Here is a 19,718-nt window from a genome sequence, read left to right on the forward strand (position 1 = left end):
CAAACCTTACCAATGTTAAAATCTCAAAGTTGGATATTAAAACTGATAAAACTGTAAAATGAAAGGATATCCTTTAGTTATCCTTTAGTTCATTATCTTCTGTGTGCATCTATAGTATGGTGTAGCCTTTAATGCAGGTATTCAACATTATTTTTCCTCCCATCCAGCACAGGATAGCTGATTTGAATTCATCATTCTTAGAGTTAATGAAGGCACAGTCTTTGGGCCATTTTCCCATTGTTGGAGAAATAGATACATAAGAGATAATAGAGAAATAATGCTAAGAGATGTAGACCATCTCCTCTGGTTTAAGCGTTTAAATGTCATCCGCAACAAGAGTTTCTCTTCTTTGACATAGAATTTCAAGTGGTCAGTGAATTAAGCCAAATTTTGGCTTGAACTAAATGTTTATAAATGCAATGAAGTCCATGAGTTCCTTTTTCTGAGCAAATGGTGGTATGAGGTGATGAACTTTCCAATAGCTTCTGAAGTTGCTTATAGAAGTCAAAGGGGTTATTTTGGGCGGTTGGTCATTTGTTGGTTTTGTGTCTTTCTCCTTTTTGCACCTCTAGATTTGAAACAATAATGTTTTACCAAATCCAGCACTTCGAAGATGAATTCAGTAATTAAATTATTTTATTTTGCTTGAAGGCCCTCACTTTCTGTTTCAGTCTCACTCTGTTCTGGTGCCCCCTGACTCTATGCAGGAGAAGGCAAAGGACCCTGAATGTCCTCTCTCCTTGGTGATAACCCAACCACTGCTCTGGAGAACCATTTCCCTCATCACCTCATCTGGTACTGGGGAAAAAGAGCTTTTAATGATAATTCCAAGGCAGTTAGATAACTTTCACCCTTTAGAGGTGCCTGTTTCTCTCCATCATATGTAAAGGCAGCTTCCTTGACAAGCCTGAAAGCTCTATACAGAACCTACTATGACAGCACTTTCAGGTTTTGCGGATACATACCCATGAGAATAACAGCATAGGAGCAACAGGAGCAACCACTATCTCACAAGTACTAGGGCACATTGCCACGGCAGCATGGGGCAAAGAGGGGAACCTGTGAGTGGCAAGTAGGCTGCAGGGTTGCAGGGAAAGACCTTTATCAAAACCAAAGTGCTCAGGGCCACACAGGTTCAAGTCTGTGTTCTGGTTAACTAATATGCATCAGTCTGTAAGGGAATGGGAAACACACGCTCCCTATTATTTCTTGAGCTATACAGTCTACAGTGAGCAAAAAGACTGCATTTGCCTTTACACCATTTCTTGGCATATTTCAGAGGAATGTATACTTTTCCATGGGTGGTGTTGACCTTTCTTCCATCCTTGCTTTTTCTTTTTTTTTTTCCATAACAGAGCATAAGTTTAATGTGCTTATATTTTCCTGGTAGCCTCCCTGGCTCCTGAGAGCAGATGCATCCTATTTTTACATAAAAACATAGAATACTTTTTTCTTACAAGAGTACACGCAAGCTTGGAAGATCTGTGGTAAGGGCTGACTTCTCCATTATTATGTTTTCTTCAGTTTTTTATCTACATCTGACAGTGTTTCAAAACAGTACCACAAGACATAAATCTCACTGTAAGAGGATTGCTTTCTGGTTTTTCACACTTCATTTGAGATAGTGTCTGCTTCAAAAGGCTTTCAGTCTAAATAGAGAAGAGAAGCAGAGAACAAGGCAAAGAAGAAAAGCAGAGAAAGGTAGTGTGACCTCCTGGGCAGGCAGAGGGCTGAAGTCTGGTTCCAAGTGCAATAGATAATCCTACCTCTATTTAATTTTCTGATGTCTTCTTAAAGCCTGTAAAACACTTTGTTGTGTTTTTGTAGACATCAAATAGTATTCGGAAAAGGGCATCATAAGAGTTGTTTAATTTCAGTGAGACTGCATATCAGCCTGTTACTGGTCACTGAAAATTATGAGTGTTGGGTGGCTATCCAGTAGCTGTCAGCTTCTGTCCAACTGCCAATTAACACTTGGTGGCAGCCTCAGTGTGGGTGAAGAGTTAACAGATTCAGAGAAAGCGACACTTCGTGATCATTATTTGTAATCAAATCAAGAGCAGCATGTGATGACTGAAGCTACTGTACTCTTGGTCCACTAAATTAAGGAAAGATGCTTCATTCAAGTGAACTGAAATTCTCACTGTAATTTCCAGGACCTCCTCTCATCAAAAGTAGCTAGTTTCTTTTTTCCAGATTGAGTACCTTACTTCTTGTCCTCTCTGAGCAATCTCCTGTTCCCTTCAAATTATCACTCAGAATATTTTAGATGCTTGAAATCTTATTTGTGATAGCAATTCAGGTTTGGTGTTTAAAAAAGTTCTTTAGAAGTTTAGTTTATTTAGTGACTATTTCAAGAATAACTGGGTTGATATATACCTATTCTGGATGACAAAGGGAACATATGTGAAGAATGGATAGAGTAGGTCATATTACAAAGGACAATTTGTTGGGATATTTTTAAATTGTACTTGGGCAAAGAAATTGTGAACCTGCATGTCAGACTAAACCCTGATCAAAACTGTAGATGTCCCCTAAAGAAAGAAGTGGTTTAGGAATGGAAATTGAACCTTACTGAAGGCTTCTCTAGATCAAATGCTTGTGCTTTTCTCTGCTAAAAAGTTGAGAAAAAAGAGGTAGAGGTGTTCCTCTGCAATAAGATATGTTTTCATTTATTTTGATAGTTCATCCTTAGGCTGTTAACCAGGAACAATCCTTCTTCAACCACCTGACTCAAGAAAGTCTTTTGTATCCCAAATGAAGGAACATGATGTATCATATTGTCTTTGGTGAGGTCACACGTTTTTATTCACGCTGTTGTAGGTATTCAGCTGACAGATTTTGTAATAAATATGCTGAAGCAAAATTTTCCTGAAGCCACAACTACAAACCCATGGGAGTGATGGAGTCATACTGCAGAACCAAGGATTTCCAGATATTTTTGCTTTGATCATGGCTTCCTTTTAATTTTTTATTTATGGTGTTTGTATTTGATACTTATCATTAAAAAATTAGGTTTTATTATTTTGTACTCTGTTACAAAAATCAAGAGTGGCTAAGAGAAATAGATTTGGTTAGACTGAAGAGTTTAGCCCTCTTAAAGGATTAAAAAGTTAAACCCTGAATAAAGAAAAATGCTCAGAGTTGGTAGTCTGTTCACTTGGACTGATCTGAGAATCCTAGTCTTTCTAAATAGGAAAAACAGTTCAAAGTATTTTCATTAATCTTATGTACATGTAGATGCTCTCTCGATTAGGTACTACATGAAATTAGCAGCCAAGATCATAGATATCAACTGAAGTGCAGAGGGAAAAAACCCAAGAGGCACTTACCCACCTTTTGAGACTGCAGAAAAAACAAATACTAGTGCATTCCAGGGAACTGCATATTCAAGGCAGTCTCCTTTCTTCTGAGGTATAAGATACATCTGCAATATCTGTGTCTACAGCACTTCTCTGCTTGGTAGTGCAGACGTAGCTAACTTTGGTTTGAGGTAGAAGTGCTATATCATAGTGACATTATAGTGGCTGAATGTATTCGGGGGCTACAGCCCCTGCTGAGCTCTGCACTGCTTGGGTTACATTGTGTGGCTACCACAGGTACCGGTGACTAACAGGGACACAAGTACTGGTGGCTGCTGGGATGGGGAATGTAAACCTGACCTGAAGGTGATCCTTTCTGTTGACATTTCTAATTTGTTGATCTGTTGATCAAGTTGAAAGCTCTGTGTGGGTCTGTCAAGACTTGTCTTCAGTGGCAGAGAGATGTTCTTCTTCTATTTGCTTAACTTCTTGACATAAACTCTAGAAAAGATTAAATATAAAAAAGACAGTTTAGCACCGGTTAAAATGAATGCAGTACTGGTGTTTGTTTTTTTTCTCAACCAGTTGCATGGTAGGGTAGAACCTGTAAAACCTTGTCTTTATTGGGGAGTTGTACTGAGGGCACTTGCCTATATGGTACTCTGTACGCTGTCTTTTGCTGTGAAGACAAAAATGACACAATGTATACAAGTAGAATACAAAAGAAGAAGGAACGAAAAGGCAAGATATGGTTTATTCCCTAACTACTTTGCAAATACATAATCTTACTGAGACAAAAATGTTTTGGAAGGGACAGTGAAAACCTGCAGATGTAATTGTGGCAGTCAATGATCTTACATCAACATTTTCTAGCTAACAGTTGCTGAATATGACCTACACATGTTGTGACTTTTGTAAATAATTTTTAGGTTAACTTGTCCTATTCATAATTTGTGGCTTCCCCTCTTCCTTCCTTCCCCTTCCCCTCTTTCTCCTTCACAAATACTTTTGTGTTTGGAAAACCAATTTTTAAAAACGCAGTCATCTCTACATGTATTATAGAGTACAATATGCTAGCAAATCAACAGGCTATTTTATAGGGAAGTATTATTTTTATACAGTGCAGTGGTATTTGTGGCTTCTCAGACTGTCACTTGATGCTTTAATTCAGTTTTTCTTACTTTTTGTTTTTATTACTTAATAAAAAGATGCCCTATCAAAATTTATTTATTGGAATACCATCAAAGTTCTTTTTATTTGCAACATTCTCACTAGTTTATAAATATTATCATATGAAAGCTTATTTTGCATTTATGTCAGTAGATCCTGGTATCCAGCTTTAGTGTTCTGTTTTATGCGGTTTTCTACCTTCACAGGTGTGCCAGGTGCTGGAAAAACAAATACAGAGGCAGGTCCTTGCCCTGTTACGCATCTTCAGCAAGAGAGGACAGTAAGGAAAGGAGTTCACAGCTAAGTGGTTGCATACATTCTGCTCAGAGCAGCCACAATAATTTTGATACTGTTTTAGCTTTTTAATACATATTTCATCTGTGAAATTTTAAACTGATAAATCTTTTTCATGAGATGATGGGAGGGTACTGTGTGTTAAGCTGGTCTCTGACCCCTGCCATTTCATGAATAAAAAATGACAAGTAACCTTTTGCCTCACTCAATAACATGATTAATCACAACAGTGATTTACCAATTTCACGTGTCTTTATCTGCATCAATGTTCCCTGTGGTAAGGTGCTGTGTCAGTCAGTGAGAAATGCAGTGCAGATACTGGACAGGAATGCAGTTTCCAACCAAAATGCATTCCACCTAGAAGTAGCTTTTAGGGTAATTTAGGGTTATTATTAAATATTATAGCTTTTATTCATGTATTTGTTGCCAAGAGTGGCAACAAACTGCATGAAGTGCATTTGTTGGTCATGAACAGCTTATATAAGAATGGTGTAATGATTGTGAGTGGTGTTCAGCAAGGGGGTCAGAATCACTCCAGTCTCTTTCTGCTACACAACACCTAATATCATCTCTATTTGCAAATTCAATACAATGACTCACAAGGACAGGAAACCATAAACAAGAACGTAAAAAAGGAGGGCCTCTGGAACATACTGGGAAAGCATTAGAAATTACCATCTCATTCCTGTTGTGATGTCAGTCCTAAAGACTACATGTAGTATCATTAGTAATAGTAAAGTATATCTCCAGATATGCAGAGCATCCAGAAGACTGACAACATAACATGTACAAGAGTTTATTCTGCTAAAACTTAAAGCCTAAGTAAACAAGTGGTAGAGATGGTATGTGCAGATGCATACAGAGAGTTGGGAATAGAACCCACCTCACCTAAGTCCCTTTTCCCTAATGTAGACTCCGTATGGCTTTCCTTCATCAGAGTTTATGTACAGAGTTGTGTGTTTGGTATAAAATCCACCAAAATTAACAGGTGGGGAGAATTTTGATGATTTTGCCTCATCTCCAACATATCTTAAACCTCTGGGTGTGTGGATTTGGATTCATCTTGTTAAGCTTTGGAAGTCTACACCGTAGTGGATTCTCCTAGTACATTGTTCATCAGGTCAGGTTTAGATGGTTGCTTTCATGCAACTCGTGTTACTACAGCAACTTGGTTGAAGTAAGGTCTAGAAAACTACTGCAGATGTAGAAGCCAATACAATAGATACCTAAAGACTGGTAAGAGGTATTCGTCTCCAGTGTTAATTGCCATGTCTAGAGCTTCAAAACAGCTCTCCATAGGGAGTCCTTGTATAGTACACATTTTAGGTGCTTAGCACCTTTATATTTTGGATATGGGTAAAGAGGTGAGTAAGCTTCACTTAAACCTCCTGAGGGTCCTGATCCATTAATTGTGCTCTTGATTTCACATGTTAGAGATGGCCAACATAAGCACAACTATCAGAATTTTCTTTTTTAAAACTGCTGGTGAAGAGAGCATTTGAGCTTAGTTTAAACACTCTGGATACTCTGGTGACAAGTAAGTAGTTTTTAGGATTTATGATACTTTTTTTCCTCATTCCAGTAGATACCAACATGATATGCATCAATATGAAAATACATGAATAGTTAAATACACTATTGCATCTATTTGTCTGGTTCCACTTTGTAACCTTGAGTCTTTGTCTTCAGGACAGAATAATTATCATAATAATTCTAAGAAAAAACACTGTTGAAAGTTATGGGGAAGAGGGTCCATCTATAAGGAACAATAACTGGTTCCTAGTGCTACAAGGTGTATTGAAGTGTATGTGTTATCTTAAATTTTCTTATTATAATAGCTGAGAGTATCTGCTTGGTTTAAAGAGAAGGCAGAGCAGTGGTCCTGTTACTCAGCAGTCTTGAGGACTAGCTCTGTGTGAATAGCAGTGATTTAATAATAGTTTCTAAATAACGCCATATTTCTTTATAAGGAGCCTTTTAAAACTTTAGAACTTTGAGAATCCAGAAAGCTCATTTTTAATGTCCTCATCCTGCTCTTTTTCTAAATGACTTCAATGGTATTGATAATAAATTTGATTTTAGTCATTATTGACCAGACCTATAGGATGTTTTGCTGAATTCTGTATGAACATACATACATACATATGCGTGTGTGTTCCTCCAGCACTTAGTACAGCACTTGAATGAGTGCTGATCTATGTAAACCATTGTCCTCTGTATAAAGAGAATTCAAAGCCTAGATGAGTGGAATCCTTTTCTATAAAAGCAGCCTATTTAAATCCAATTAGTGTATCTTGTTGTTCCTATGGTTATGCAAATAGATTGAACTTTTATCTTAAACAATGCCTTGCACAAAGTGATGTTGAGATTGGATCACTCATAGAACCCAGGCACTATTAAGTGATCATTATTTATCATGCAGTATAATGTGTTTTATTGATGTGTGGTGTGGTAGGTATACATACTTCTTCCTTATAATGTGTGGGCCCAGTATTAGACAGTGAGAACAATGTGTTATGTAAAAAGTAAGAAGAATCTATTAAAAATGCCTACTGTATTATCCAAAGGAATTAGCATTTGCTAGATTGCCAGTCAGCCAAGGTTTTACAAGAGTTATTGTCATTTTGATTTTTGGATGAGTCATTTGGTACATTGCCCCCAAAGGCACCTCATTATGATTCAGTGCACAGCATATAAAATTGCTTAGGCTTTTGGGGCTCCATGGAAAGCGAGTGGGGGTTGTGGTGGCTCAGCGTTGTGAAGCAGCAGCATTATGCTTAATTGACACCTTTGATGTAGCCCTAAGACAGCACCTGCACCTCCCACTGCTGCTCTGAAGACGTCAGCCTTACGCAGAAAAGGCTTCTGCTTATGAATCCTGCATCGCATTCAGCTCACTCTGTGAGCAGCCCCAGCTATCCTTAACTAATCCCATTGCTTCTCAGTTTGGCTACAGCTTGGCTTAGTACAGAGTAGGAATTTTGCTGCTTGCTGTTATCAGGTTAAACACTAGGATTTTGTCCATGTTAGAGCTCATAGAAGGTAAGTCAAATGCCTTATTGATATCCTAATTATGTAAATATTCTCCTAAGATTCAGAATGTGGGATTCTGATTGTTGATTCTTTTTGTCCTGGTGCTTGCAAATGTGGACTGTGATAGTTACTTGTTTAAGAATATTTACATGTATATGTGATACACGCTTTGTAGTGTTTCTATCAGTGCTTCAGTGTGAATATTGATAGCCGCTCGTGTGATTACTTTGTAGTAGAATTCTGTCCTCTGCTGGTATTGTTTTATTAATTTAGTGGATAATGTCATATGCATGCGAAGATGCTTCTAAAAAGATAGGCACTGAGATATATGAAGAAACTTACTTATTTGAGAAAGTGATACTTTCCTGTAGGTCAGACTGGAGGAGTTATATCCAATTTACTTGCCTCTAGAAAGCCCTTCTGGGTTAGGTCTAAGGTAATGTTTGGGTCAGATAGTATTGCAATAATCTCTTTAAATGAATGAGTGAGGAAAAACAAGCAGCTGATTTGTTCTTGCAAGCAATCCTGTGTTTTATTTTTAGTGGGTAGCACTTCAAAACATAGCTAAATGGAATGAAAAGGTTTACATATCACAAGTGTCTTTTAATGTTAACAAAGCACCTCGTTCCCCATCACTTTCAAGTACAGGAACAATGCAATTTAAGAAAACACAATCATGTTCTCTGCCATTGACTGAAGTCTTTTCAGGTTTGTGAATTATTTGCTTTCACTCTGTATAAAAATTGTCTTCATGAGCTGAAACTCTAAGGAAACAGTCTTTTGTGAGTTACCTTATTTAATGGTTAAAACATTAAGCAAAAGTGAATTAATCTGTTCAACAAAGAATGCAAAAAAAATGTTTCTTTTTTTGTTCCTTTAATAATGCCTTGTATTTATTTTTTCGATTTCTCGTCCTTCTAGTAAATGGAACCCCTGGTAGCCAGCTTTCTACTCCCCGCTCTGGGAAGTCTCCAAGCCCATCTCCCACCAGCCCAGGAAGCCTACGGAAACAGAGGGTAAGGAAATAAGGAAACTGATTTCTGAGCATGACTGGAGAGAATCCTGCTTAGCCATTATCCAATAGCCTTCTCCCCTCTGATTCTTTGTGTGTGTGTGTAGAGCCATAGGGTGGAAGAGCCTGGCTACACAGTCCTTGATGTGTTTGTAAAACACTACAGTGGAATACAACTGTTCTGTGTCTGTCAAAATACTAAGTATGCTGGGAATTGCTTTATCCTTGAGGGGGAAAACAGGGGTTGTCTCTCTCCTTTTTTAAAGACTTTTTGTTTGTTTGTTTTACTTTCTTTTTCCAAACATTTCACAACTGGAAGGAGATGTTCACATCATCAAAAGACATTTTTTTTCCCTAACTACCATTGTGTCACTTGCACAACCTTCAAACAGCTTTGATTTTGAAACAAGGTGGAAGAATGCACTGTGGAATTTAGTTGTTATATCAGAGGCTTGTGCAGTGAAGATACTATCAGTACCAAGGAAATGTGAGACCTGTCAGTCACTTTCCTGGATGAGAGTTGCTAGTAGCTGTGTGTTCCCCCTAGTTATCATGTATGGAGGTATCTACAATATTCCTAAGCATCCAGGATTAAGGTAGTACCTGTATTACTATTGGAACCTTCTGATAAAATATCACTCATTCAACCCAAAAGGCTCCATGGGCTGATTTAATTAATCGTATCTGTTCAAAAGCAGTAGGGCAGATGTCTATGTATCTTCTCTTCTGCTATTTTCTAAACTGTAATCAGTTCTCCATGAAAGCTTCCCTAAGGCAGTACTCTGTATCTCAGACCTGTTTATAAACACAGTTTGAACACATGCTTTTTCTGCCTTTTCAGTTTTTAAATAAAGACATAATTTGTGTCTCTCAAAATAAGGGGATTACATACAAAACTGGCAGTGCTTGACTTAGGGGACCAGTGTAGACCTGATTCCCCAGATATCCAGATCAGGAATAGCTGTAGTACGAACGACTCCCTTCTAGCCTGCAGACCCTTCTTCATGTCTGATATATACTAGGGAGCTGAGGAATTGTGCCCAAGTCTTACCTGCGGCTGGGATACAGCTCTGGGTTTCTGCTATGACTTGTTTATAGCTATGGAAGCCGACTGTGATCTTGCAGTATAGAGCTAGTCAGTGACAGGGAGCTTGAAACCTCAGGGTAGTGTCATGGTTTTCATCATCTCATACACAGAGAATAAAGATGCAAGTTCCAGTTGGGTAAGCTGGTACTAAAATCTCCTTAAGTGTAATGTCTTCCACACCTGCTTGTTCTTACTCTCAAGCTTATAATGAATCATAAATAAGTCACTGAAGAAGGAACAAAGAGTCTTCCAAATGAATTATACATTGGTGATGTGAAAGCGTCTGCTTAAATGGATGATACCAGTATACAGTGGATTTGCATTTGCTGTAAGGCTGTTGCTTTTCATTGGTAACTTTCCTAAGCTTTCTTTCTCACCACTGATGCTTCTCTCTTCACAGTGAAGAAATGTTTATCTGTTAATGTTTGTGGATGTGTGAGTGGGATCCATGTGGTCAGCACCATTAGACACGAGGGGTTTCTAGCCACATGGTTTCTGACTTTCAAATGTGAAGAGGAGAACAGATGGGCTTCTTTTTACTTGTAAGTGTAACAGGATCACCTAGTGGCAGTATTTGGATGTAAAAGGTTGTGTAATGGTAACATAATCAGATTGCTAACTGTATAGAAAATAAATATTGAAGCAAACTACAGGAGAGATAAGACATTGTTAAAGAGTTGAATTCCATTCTCAGATATTCATATTCAGTCCCCATGACCTCAGAAAATAGATTGCAATCATGTAAAATGCATTGCAATAATATTATTTAGGTTACAAAATCAACTTCTCTGAAGTTCAGTGATGGAAACTTTACACTTGGTCTGAGAATTTATTTCATCTGCTTTCATGTTTAACTTGTGAAGTGAATGAGCTAGAAGTTCAGTGTAAAAATATATGGTTGTGACATTAAAGGTTATAATTTTAATATAAAAACATAATAAAACCCCATAAATAATATAACATAATATAATATAACATATAAATAATATAATTATAAAGGTTATAAATTACAATTAATAAAATAGGCATTAAACAGTGCTTACTAGTCATAATTTTATTGTTAGCAGTATAAATTATGTTCTGTTTACTTTAAGTACCATATTTTGTGTGTTGCCATTTAAATTTTATTTAAAGGACAGGTTGTTTTATGTACTATGTTGTCATAAACCAAATTTGAACCCAAAGCGTTTTGCTTTGTCTTCATTGGCTTCAGCTACAGGGCTGACAAATCAGCTACAGGAGGAGGTTTATTCCCTAGAAGGTTGTTAAATGCTGGTATCATGTGACAGACATAGAGGAGAGAAGAGGAGATTGATTTAAGTGCCCATCTTGTCCCCAGTGTTGAGAGGTGAGGTATTCCTACCTCAAAAGAAGAGTGTCGGCTGCTAGAGCCACAGTCTGGGGTTGAGGGTGATGGCTGGGCTTCTGACTGGTCTGGCTTTCTCTCTTTACCTGGAGTTTGAGGGATCTACTGCTTTAGAACTGAAATAATTCATCTCAACTGTGCAATTTGGGTTTCCCTTCACCTCTCTCTGCGCAGTTAGGGTAGTGCTTGTTCCCTCATGTCATCAGGTACGTGGGGTGCCAGTGGTAGGTACTGGGTCTGGAAGGCGATAGGGAACATCTACTCAAGCATAACCTGGTTCCCCTTGACGTAACTAATCAATCAGCTCTTCAGCATCCCCATCCAAGTGGTATGGGGGAGTTTAGGCTTGGGATGTCAATGCTGAGGAGTCTAGGCTGGCTACCAGTGTTTTTCCTGGAAAGTACAGGTGAGAAGAAGTTATGCTTTTGAATTCAGAGGCACAGAAGCAAGATAATTTCACAAACTGAGGGATTTCTCCCTGAGAATAGTAAAGACCTGTGGAGTGCATTAGGCAACTTAAAACAGGGATTAATCAGCTTACTTACTGACATTTTATCACTCACCTTTTTAAAAAAATAAATACTGGCCTTTGATGGAAGGCTTTCCATTGATATAAATAAAGCCAAAAATGCTGCTGTGGTACATACTCATGAAAACAGTGCTCTTGTAATCTCACAGGTAAAATTTTCTACCCTCAGAAGTGAGAATATGAAAAGATAACATTTATTCTTTTTCTCTTGCATATGTATGTGGATGAGTTGTTTCCAGAAATTCTGAAATCAGGGAAAGATATTTTTTGATAATCTTGTGTGAAGTTCAGTCTATATTTGAGGAAAGTAAGACTTGAAAGATTAATTGCATGGGTGTAATACATGGAGTTGAAAAGTGAACTAGGAACAATTTATCAGCTATCTGAGCTAACTGTCAACCAGTTTTCAGTTTCTGAGTATTTTAACTAGCAGGCTGTGTGCTACAGTTATACTTTCTTGTAGTTTAATTATTTCTTTATATGTACTCTTAAATAAGAAATAAGGATTCTTGTTTTAAATCGGTATGTACATCATTATGTTTTTTTGCAGAGGCTTAAAACATTTGAAATTCAGGTTTTTAGCACTTGAAGTAGGGTTATTGTGTTGCACACATACGTATTTCCAAGAGAGTGCAGTTAATGAGGCAGACTCAGAAAAGGTGACATGGCAATTACAAAAATAAATATACATAATTCCAACCCCTGCATTTTATTTAACTAGCTTTTGTAATAGTTTCTGAGCTTATTTTCCCACTGTCTTCTAATCAGTTATTATTTCAATTAAGGTGGACATATTTTATACTTTGTACCTGATTTTCTGTTTCTTGTCATTGTTTTAAATATGTTTCTACTTCCTTAGAGTTTACAACCTATAGAATAATAAAAAATTAGATTTAAGACACCTTTTGACTATTCAGACAAATAACTTGAATTCTACATATATAGGAGTTTTTTTGAGTTGTATATGGCAGGAAGTCTGATTCATTCAGCAATTTTTTTCTTTTTATAAATCTATGCAAAATAATAAATAGATGTCCTCCTATTTTCCAGAAATACAGCTCTTTGGCTAACTGTAGGCAAAAAAATTCTTTAAGAAAATAAAACTTTTTAAAAGTTTCAAGTATTTAAAAGAAGATGAAAAAAAAAAAAGAGAGAAAATTACACTGAAATCTTGTGCATGATTTTGCTTTTAAACAACCATAGAGTTATTAAAATAAACATAAAAATATTCTCTAAATGTTAAAAGTCAGAAATATCTTCTTTGTCAGTTCTCAATGCATATCTTTTTATATTCAGAGGCAAGGACAGTCACCTGGGAGATACTATTCAAAAGTTTGGAGTGCTACCCTCTTTAGCAAATCAAAAGATTTTTTTTCTGTACTATATATTAGAAATTCTCAAATTGTATATGCTCAAAAGAAATTTTAATAATTAACCAACTAATTAGTATTCAGAAGAAGATGGTCTTGTCTGTTTAAAATTCTTCTCTTGTCTGGATTGTTCTCAACAAAATAAAAATGTATTTAAAATCTAATTTTCACTCTGCCAGTCTAACGTATCTTCTACTGTGTGTATGCACACCCATTGGCAGAATACATACAGAATAAGCATTCTAGGGAATCAAAACCCCCTTTAAGGGACTTGAATCCCTTGTACACCATGCCTGCAAATAAAACATAAACCTGCATAGATTACTGAGAACCTTGTAAATTTGAAATTTTGAAGCGTTCATTTTAGCTGGTACTTGTTTTTTAGTATAGCTTTCAGATTTGTTAATTTCTTGTCTCAGTTATCTTCCTGCAATTAAAAAAAAACAATCAAACCCAACCAAGGTCAACCCTAAAGCTGGCTCCATCAGTGTTCCCATTCTCATGTGTTCTTGTATTTTGTCGTACAAGTTTTTTTGTTGTATTTTGTTCATATGTTCTATTTTGAAAGGATCCCCCAAAACACCTTAAAGATATCAGAGAATGCCTGTGAGATGTGCTGGGCACCTGCCTATTCAGAACCCCTCTGAACCATCAGTTATGCCTAATTCACCTTAAAAAGACAGTACCCTGTCCTCTACCACTTCTCTTTTCTGAACTTTCTCTTTCATTCTGTGCTGTAGTGTGTCTTGACAAGGATTGTTGTGATGTGTAGGTGAGATAGGGCCATGTATCATACCCTAACACCGCTGGCATTTGAGGGTTATCTGATCTGTCAGAGGATGCTTGGAGTGCGTGTTGAAAGAATGAAGTGGATCTGCACACTCAGACTCTCCCTCTGCTGTCATGAGCTGGTTGCTTGGCTACCATCAGAAAGAGACCACGACAGGGGGATAAATGTAAAACACACTATCTTTTTATACATACACACTGACACAGAAAAACTGTGGAAAAAAGACACCATTTGCCAGTACAATATAGGTAACAGCAATGTTCAGTGTCAGCATTCTGGGGCTCAAATGTTGTTGGATCTATGCTGTATCACCAGTGGGTGGCAAGTTTTTATTACCCTATATAAGGTAAACACTTACTTTACTACTGCTGTTTACAAAACAGCAAAAAGGAAAATACACTCCCTTTAAGGTTAAATTCATATTTCCAAGTTTCCAAACCATCAGGAGACTCTCCAGAACAGACAAATATTGTTTTAATAGTGTTTAATTGGAAAGAATTAAAGAAAAAAGTAATCGCCTCATAGAATATGTTGTACATTGAAACTTCAGCTTTATTTACTAACCATCTATTTGTTGATTAAAAAATAATAATATGACATTAAGACAAAAATATGAGTATATAGAACATGTGTATTTTATGTTAAACAATGTCTTCTGGTCCACAGTAACCAAAAGAATATAAGACAGTTACAGTGCAACAAATCAAACACAATAAACAAATCTATACTGCACTTCATCTTACAGGACCTGTATCGCCCACTCTCTTCGGATGATATGGATTCAGTAGGAGACTCAGTGTAAAACAGAAAATGGAACAATGTTTATGGTTTGTGATTTGATGAAGGTTTAACATTTTTAAAGAAAATAGCTGCTAATTTACAGTAATAGTGAATCGCACAAAAGAGTTTTGCATATTTAATATTAACAACATGGGGCCAAATTAATTCCAGTCTGTGGGGGTATTTTTGGCTTTACCACTGCATTTTAATGCAAGAATTTGTAATGAATGAGCCATTGAATATGTCCGTCAAATCCAGAACAGCATTGTGCATTAATGAAGAAGGATTGGATAAGGTGAATATAACGCACAAATCCATAGTGGGCAGAGTTATGAATAGGGCTATTTTTATCATCTAAGGTACTGATTATATGTTCTGTTTTTACCATAGGTATCTTTATTCATTTTGGTATGAACAGTTAATGAATACTTTGCTTTTGCCAACGAATAGGTAAAATGCAGAAAAGAAAAAACCTGCCATACTAAACTGCTTGCACCACGCTGTCTGATCTCGACGCGCACATTTGGAACACTCTAAGTTTAGTCTTTTTATCTAAATTAAAAGAAAGTGAAGAAATCCTGTGTGGTAACAGGACAAAAGTGAATGCTTTCAAAGCAGCGTTCAAATTCTCTTCACTGCCTTACCATCTGATAACTGTAAACAGAAGGGTGTTCACAGGCAATATGAATGTTTTACCTGGCAAGAGCTGTTAATGCTGATCATCCATGTGTTGCAAGTAAATATAGACAGATTTCTGATTAAGGAAGTATGGGGCCCTGATGGCTAGCAGTGTCATCTGACATACATATACACATTTTGTCTGAGAAACTAGTGATTATTTTCCCTTATGTTAAAAATGGGAGCATGATTTTGTGTTTGCTATAATAAGACATTTTATACATTTTAAAATGAAAGCCTATAGAAATGGTGGTATTATAAATCATCCTCCTATTGACCTAATTCCTGTGCTTTCACAATTTCTAGAGGTGGTCATTTTGTACAGCATGAATATGCAAAACTCCTTTAGTGTTAAAGTAGGTCGTGCATTATAACCAGTTGCTTAACAAATACCTACTAATTTTTATTTGTTTTCTGCTGCTTTACTGTGAGAATCTTAGTCTACTTAATTTACGTAATAGCAATATTTTCCATTGTGTGTTATATTTAAGCCCATAGTGCAGTGATCATACGTGTTTGCAGTCTTATACCTTTCCTTTCATTTTCTCATATACTAATGATTTAAGAATTAGAAATCAGTGTAATTCTGATTCTCAACAAAAATCTATAGAGATTATATTTTTGAGCTACTTAGTGGTGATTTAATATATTTTGAAATCAGGAAAATTTACTTAATTGCAGAAAATACTTAGCTACCACATGCCAACTTTTAAATGTAGTGAAATAATTCCTTTACACTGATTTAATAAAATAAAATAATAAAATTCAGTGGATGGAAAATATTGGCATGTGATGTTATGGCTTCACTGTATCAATACGATTTTATTTGTGGAGGATATTTGCAAAAAGGAATAAAAGGGCAGCAGAATACAAAACTTACCTTCTCTGTTTTCAACACTTGGTTCCAGTATCACCTGAAGAGAAAGTCATTGATCTGGCAGGTTTGTTGGAGCAGTTAGGTCATTCCTTTTTGAAATGCATGTTTTGTCATTCCTGCTTCAGATTTCAACCTAAAACTGTTCCCAGCCATGAGAACAGTACGTCCCCTGCCCCATACCCTAATCCTGAGGTTGTTCTGAACTTGAAAAAGTTCATAGCTGTGAAGTTACTTGCATTTTCAGCAGTTGCGAGGCTATGTCTTTATAAAATGTTTTATTTATCCCAAGAAATGCATATTATGTAAAGGTGCATTGGGATCAGTTTCCAAAACTTCAGGCAATTCCAACAGATTGAATGAAATACATACTGATGGTTTGAAAATCATTTTTTCCTGCAAAGAAAAAAAATTCCAGGAATTTTTTTTTTCCTCCCGTCTCCCGTATAGGCTACTGCTGCTTAAGGCAGTTTATTAAGAATGTTTGTTCTGCACAGGGAGCACAGATTGCCAGCAAACCTGAATCCCATGGCTTTGCTTAGCTGTGGAAAATAAAAATGGACCTTATACCAGTAATTGTTATCATAGCGAGTTCTCCATCAAGACTGTTTTTAAAAAAGAATATGCTAGTCCATAGCATTTAATCATTTCAACATATGACTTATATTAAGGGGCTATTCAGGGGCAATACGTATCATTAATATTTCATTTAAGGAATGAAAGTCCCTTGGAGATTGAAAAGGTACACTGTTTATAGACTTTGAGATCCTTTTTGTGTGGAATGTAATTCCCATTATACATGAGCAGAAATGAAATGTTTCTTTTGAGCAAGACCAGAAGGTTTCACTTTATGGGTGAAACTGAAATTGTGTTTCTTGATGCTGTAGTTCTGCTTGCAACAGCACAGGTTTTAGTTTGTCCCTAGATTTCATCAACTGCATTGAATAACAGAATAGCTTAAGCAACTTTATAGTGTTTGAACCTCTGATAGTTCTCTATGCTGCATTATTTGTGCCTACTCTAAGGTGATTATGATGTAGCTAAAGAGTCTTGTATAGATTGTGAATGCTTTGCTTCTCTTTGAGCTTTATGAATATTTGTGATTATTTCTCTAATGCTTTCTGCAACTTTCTGTTTTGTTTTTTTTTTTATATCTCTACCTTTTTTATGCAACAAACAGTTCACGTGTGAAGCACAGAATGTGTGTGTTTATATTTACATACACACTTATATAGATTAATGGCTTTGAAATCCATGTGCAGTTATGTCACATTTGTGGCTTTAAACAAATAAGTGGGGAAAATGTTGCTAATGGGAGGACGCTCATCTAGTGGGATTCACTGCAGCTCTGTTAAAGTCAGTGGAACTGCACCAACCAGTACCTGCTGAGCAGCTCCCTTGAGGAAGTCTGTACAATTTTAAAAGATCACATCTACAGACAAGGGCTAAGTTCAAACTGAGCAAAGTTAGTGGCAAAACCTCCATTGACTCCAAGGTAGGAAGGATAGGACCTTATGCACAAATACATACACACAGACAAAACATTAATCCTAAATTTGAAATGATATTATTTTGACATGTTCAGTCTTATGCCTCCTCTTGAACCACATTGTTCTGAAGTATATTAAGTCATGCAATATTAGAATTTCTTTTGTTAAAATCAGTAAAATATTTAACATTCATTATGCAATGTGAAAATTGCTTTCCAGTTTGTCAAATAATTCAGTTATTTTTCTCTTCAAACCATTTTCACAGGGCATATTTGGCTGAAAGATGAAAATTCTGGGGCGTTAATATTGTGGCTATAAATGTATATTATAAGAAAGCATATATGGTATTCAACAGCCTTGAAGAACAACTGGGGTGAGATTGTGTGGCATAACAATTGAGATAAATAATAGTGGTTTCTTTTGCAGTTTCATAATCCAGACTGCAGTGTGAACTTTATATAGTGCAGCATGGTACAAAAATGTCTGCACTCTGAATGTTAAAATGAATTAACAATAATATAGAAAAGAACCTCTGATCAACCCAAGTTTACTGTTTTGTCAAAAATAGTAGAGAGATGAACAGACAAAAAAATCTTCATGGTGCTAAATTATCTCATTACTTGATGAATACTTAGATTAATGTTGTCTGTGCTTTTGGTTGTATCCAATTAATAGAGTGCAACAGAGTACAAGATTGTTCTTTATTTAATCTTCACTTTCAGTTTTATCTGTTAGTGACAGGATGAGAGCTTGTAACTATGAGTGATGAAAAATATCGTTATGTAACACAGCCAGCAGTAGCCTCACATACAGAGCAAAGCAGGCAAGTGGTTATCACACTCTTTGGAAATGGGTGTGCTATACCCAGGAAACCCCTCTGTTTGGAAAGCAGAGGTTGCTGAGCAGAGCAGGGGCTATTCCGAGCTGTGATTGCTGTCATAACACGATTCCTCTGGCTCAGTTTGCTTCTTTTCACCTGGCTAAGCACCCATCTCACACAGGCTAAGCACCCTAACTCCCTGCAGAAGGCAATGGGTATGTAGATATATGTGTTGTGTACACACACGTTAGCAAAGAGTGGAAAACACACGCAGTGCACACATACGTATTCATATGCATTTTAGTGTCTGTATTTGCCCATGTTCATTATATTTGAATTTGCTTAAATTAACCCTCAGCAGTGAAGTATGAAAAAAGCTGTACTGTATTCAGTGTGTATTTGTTGTCTGATGTTATATGGGGTAATTAGGTTGTAGTTTGCCCTGCAATACAGTGTTTTGGAATTTGGACTCTAGTGAAAGAGGAGCTACAAATGTTTGTGCTAAGGTCTCTTCATTTTCTTAGTTGCACTATAATATTGTAAATATTGGCACATTTACAACATAAGTTTAAGATTTTACAAAGTTATGCATACAATTATTTTTTTTAATGAAAAGTGCTTGGATATTTGCTTTTAAAAATGTACCATTTTTGTATTAATGTGATGCAGGAAACCAAAAAGAAAACTGTTGATTTATCAACAAAAAAATGTAAAACTTGCAAAAATAAATGCCGATGAATGTTTTATTTCTTATAATCAGCTGAAGAAAATCACCTTCATTTTTGTGCCATTGTTTCATCATACTGTATTGTACTTGTGTTTCATATTTGACCATGTCATCCTGATTGCAATTTGTTGTTTCACTAGATTTAACATTACTGTAGATTATTGTAAGTGATGTAATAAATATATTTAAAAAATACACACTGTTCAGTGAGTTTGTTTTGGAACCAGATTAACAGGCTTTAAAAAAAATACTTGCAGTTGGTATTACTTTTTGATTTTGGATCAGCATTGTCCAGCTAACCTTAGAATAAGCATATGGGATTCATGCATCGTGTTCCTTTAAACAGTAGATGTATTCAGTGTCCTTTTTAATAATAAACTCTGGTCTCTAGTATAT

At 36.3% G+C, this 19,718-nt stretch overlaps 1 protein-coding gene across 5 annotated transcripts in view; it reads left to right on the forward strand.

Moving 5' to 3' along the window:
* The window catches only part of DCLK1 (doublecortin like kinase 1), a 283,428-nt gene that overhangs the window by 205,534 nt on the left and 58,176 nt on the right, over nt 1-19,718 (forward strand). For 3 of the 5 annotated variants that reach the window (XM_051778879.1, XM_051778880.1, XM_051778881.1), the window contains one exon: nt 8,721-8,815. In XM_051778879.1, coding sequence (XP_051634839.1) covers nt 8,721-8,815 — 95 coding nt within the window. Of the gene's footprint in view, nt 1-7,618; nt 7,809-8,720; nt 8,816-19,718 lie in introns of those variants that run through there. The other 2 variants (XM_051778883.1, XM_051778882.1) reach the window with 2 other exon arrangements.

The sequence above is a fragment of the Manacus candei genome, unplaced genomic scaffold (genome assembly GCF_025592945.1).
Source record: "Manacus candei isolate 608988 ecotype Guabito, Panama unplaced genomic scaffold, ASM2559294v1 h1tg000014l, whole genome shotgun sequence".
Taxonomy (NCBI): Eukaryota; Metazoa; Chordata; class Aves; order Passeriformes; family Pipridae; genus Manacus; species Manacus candei.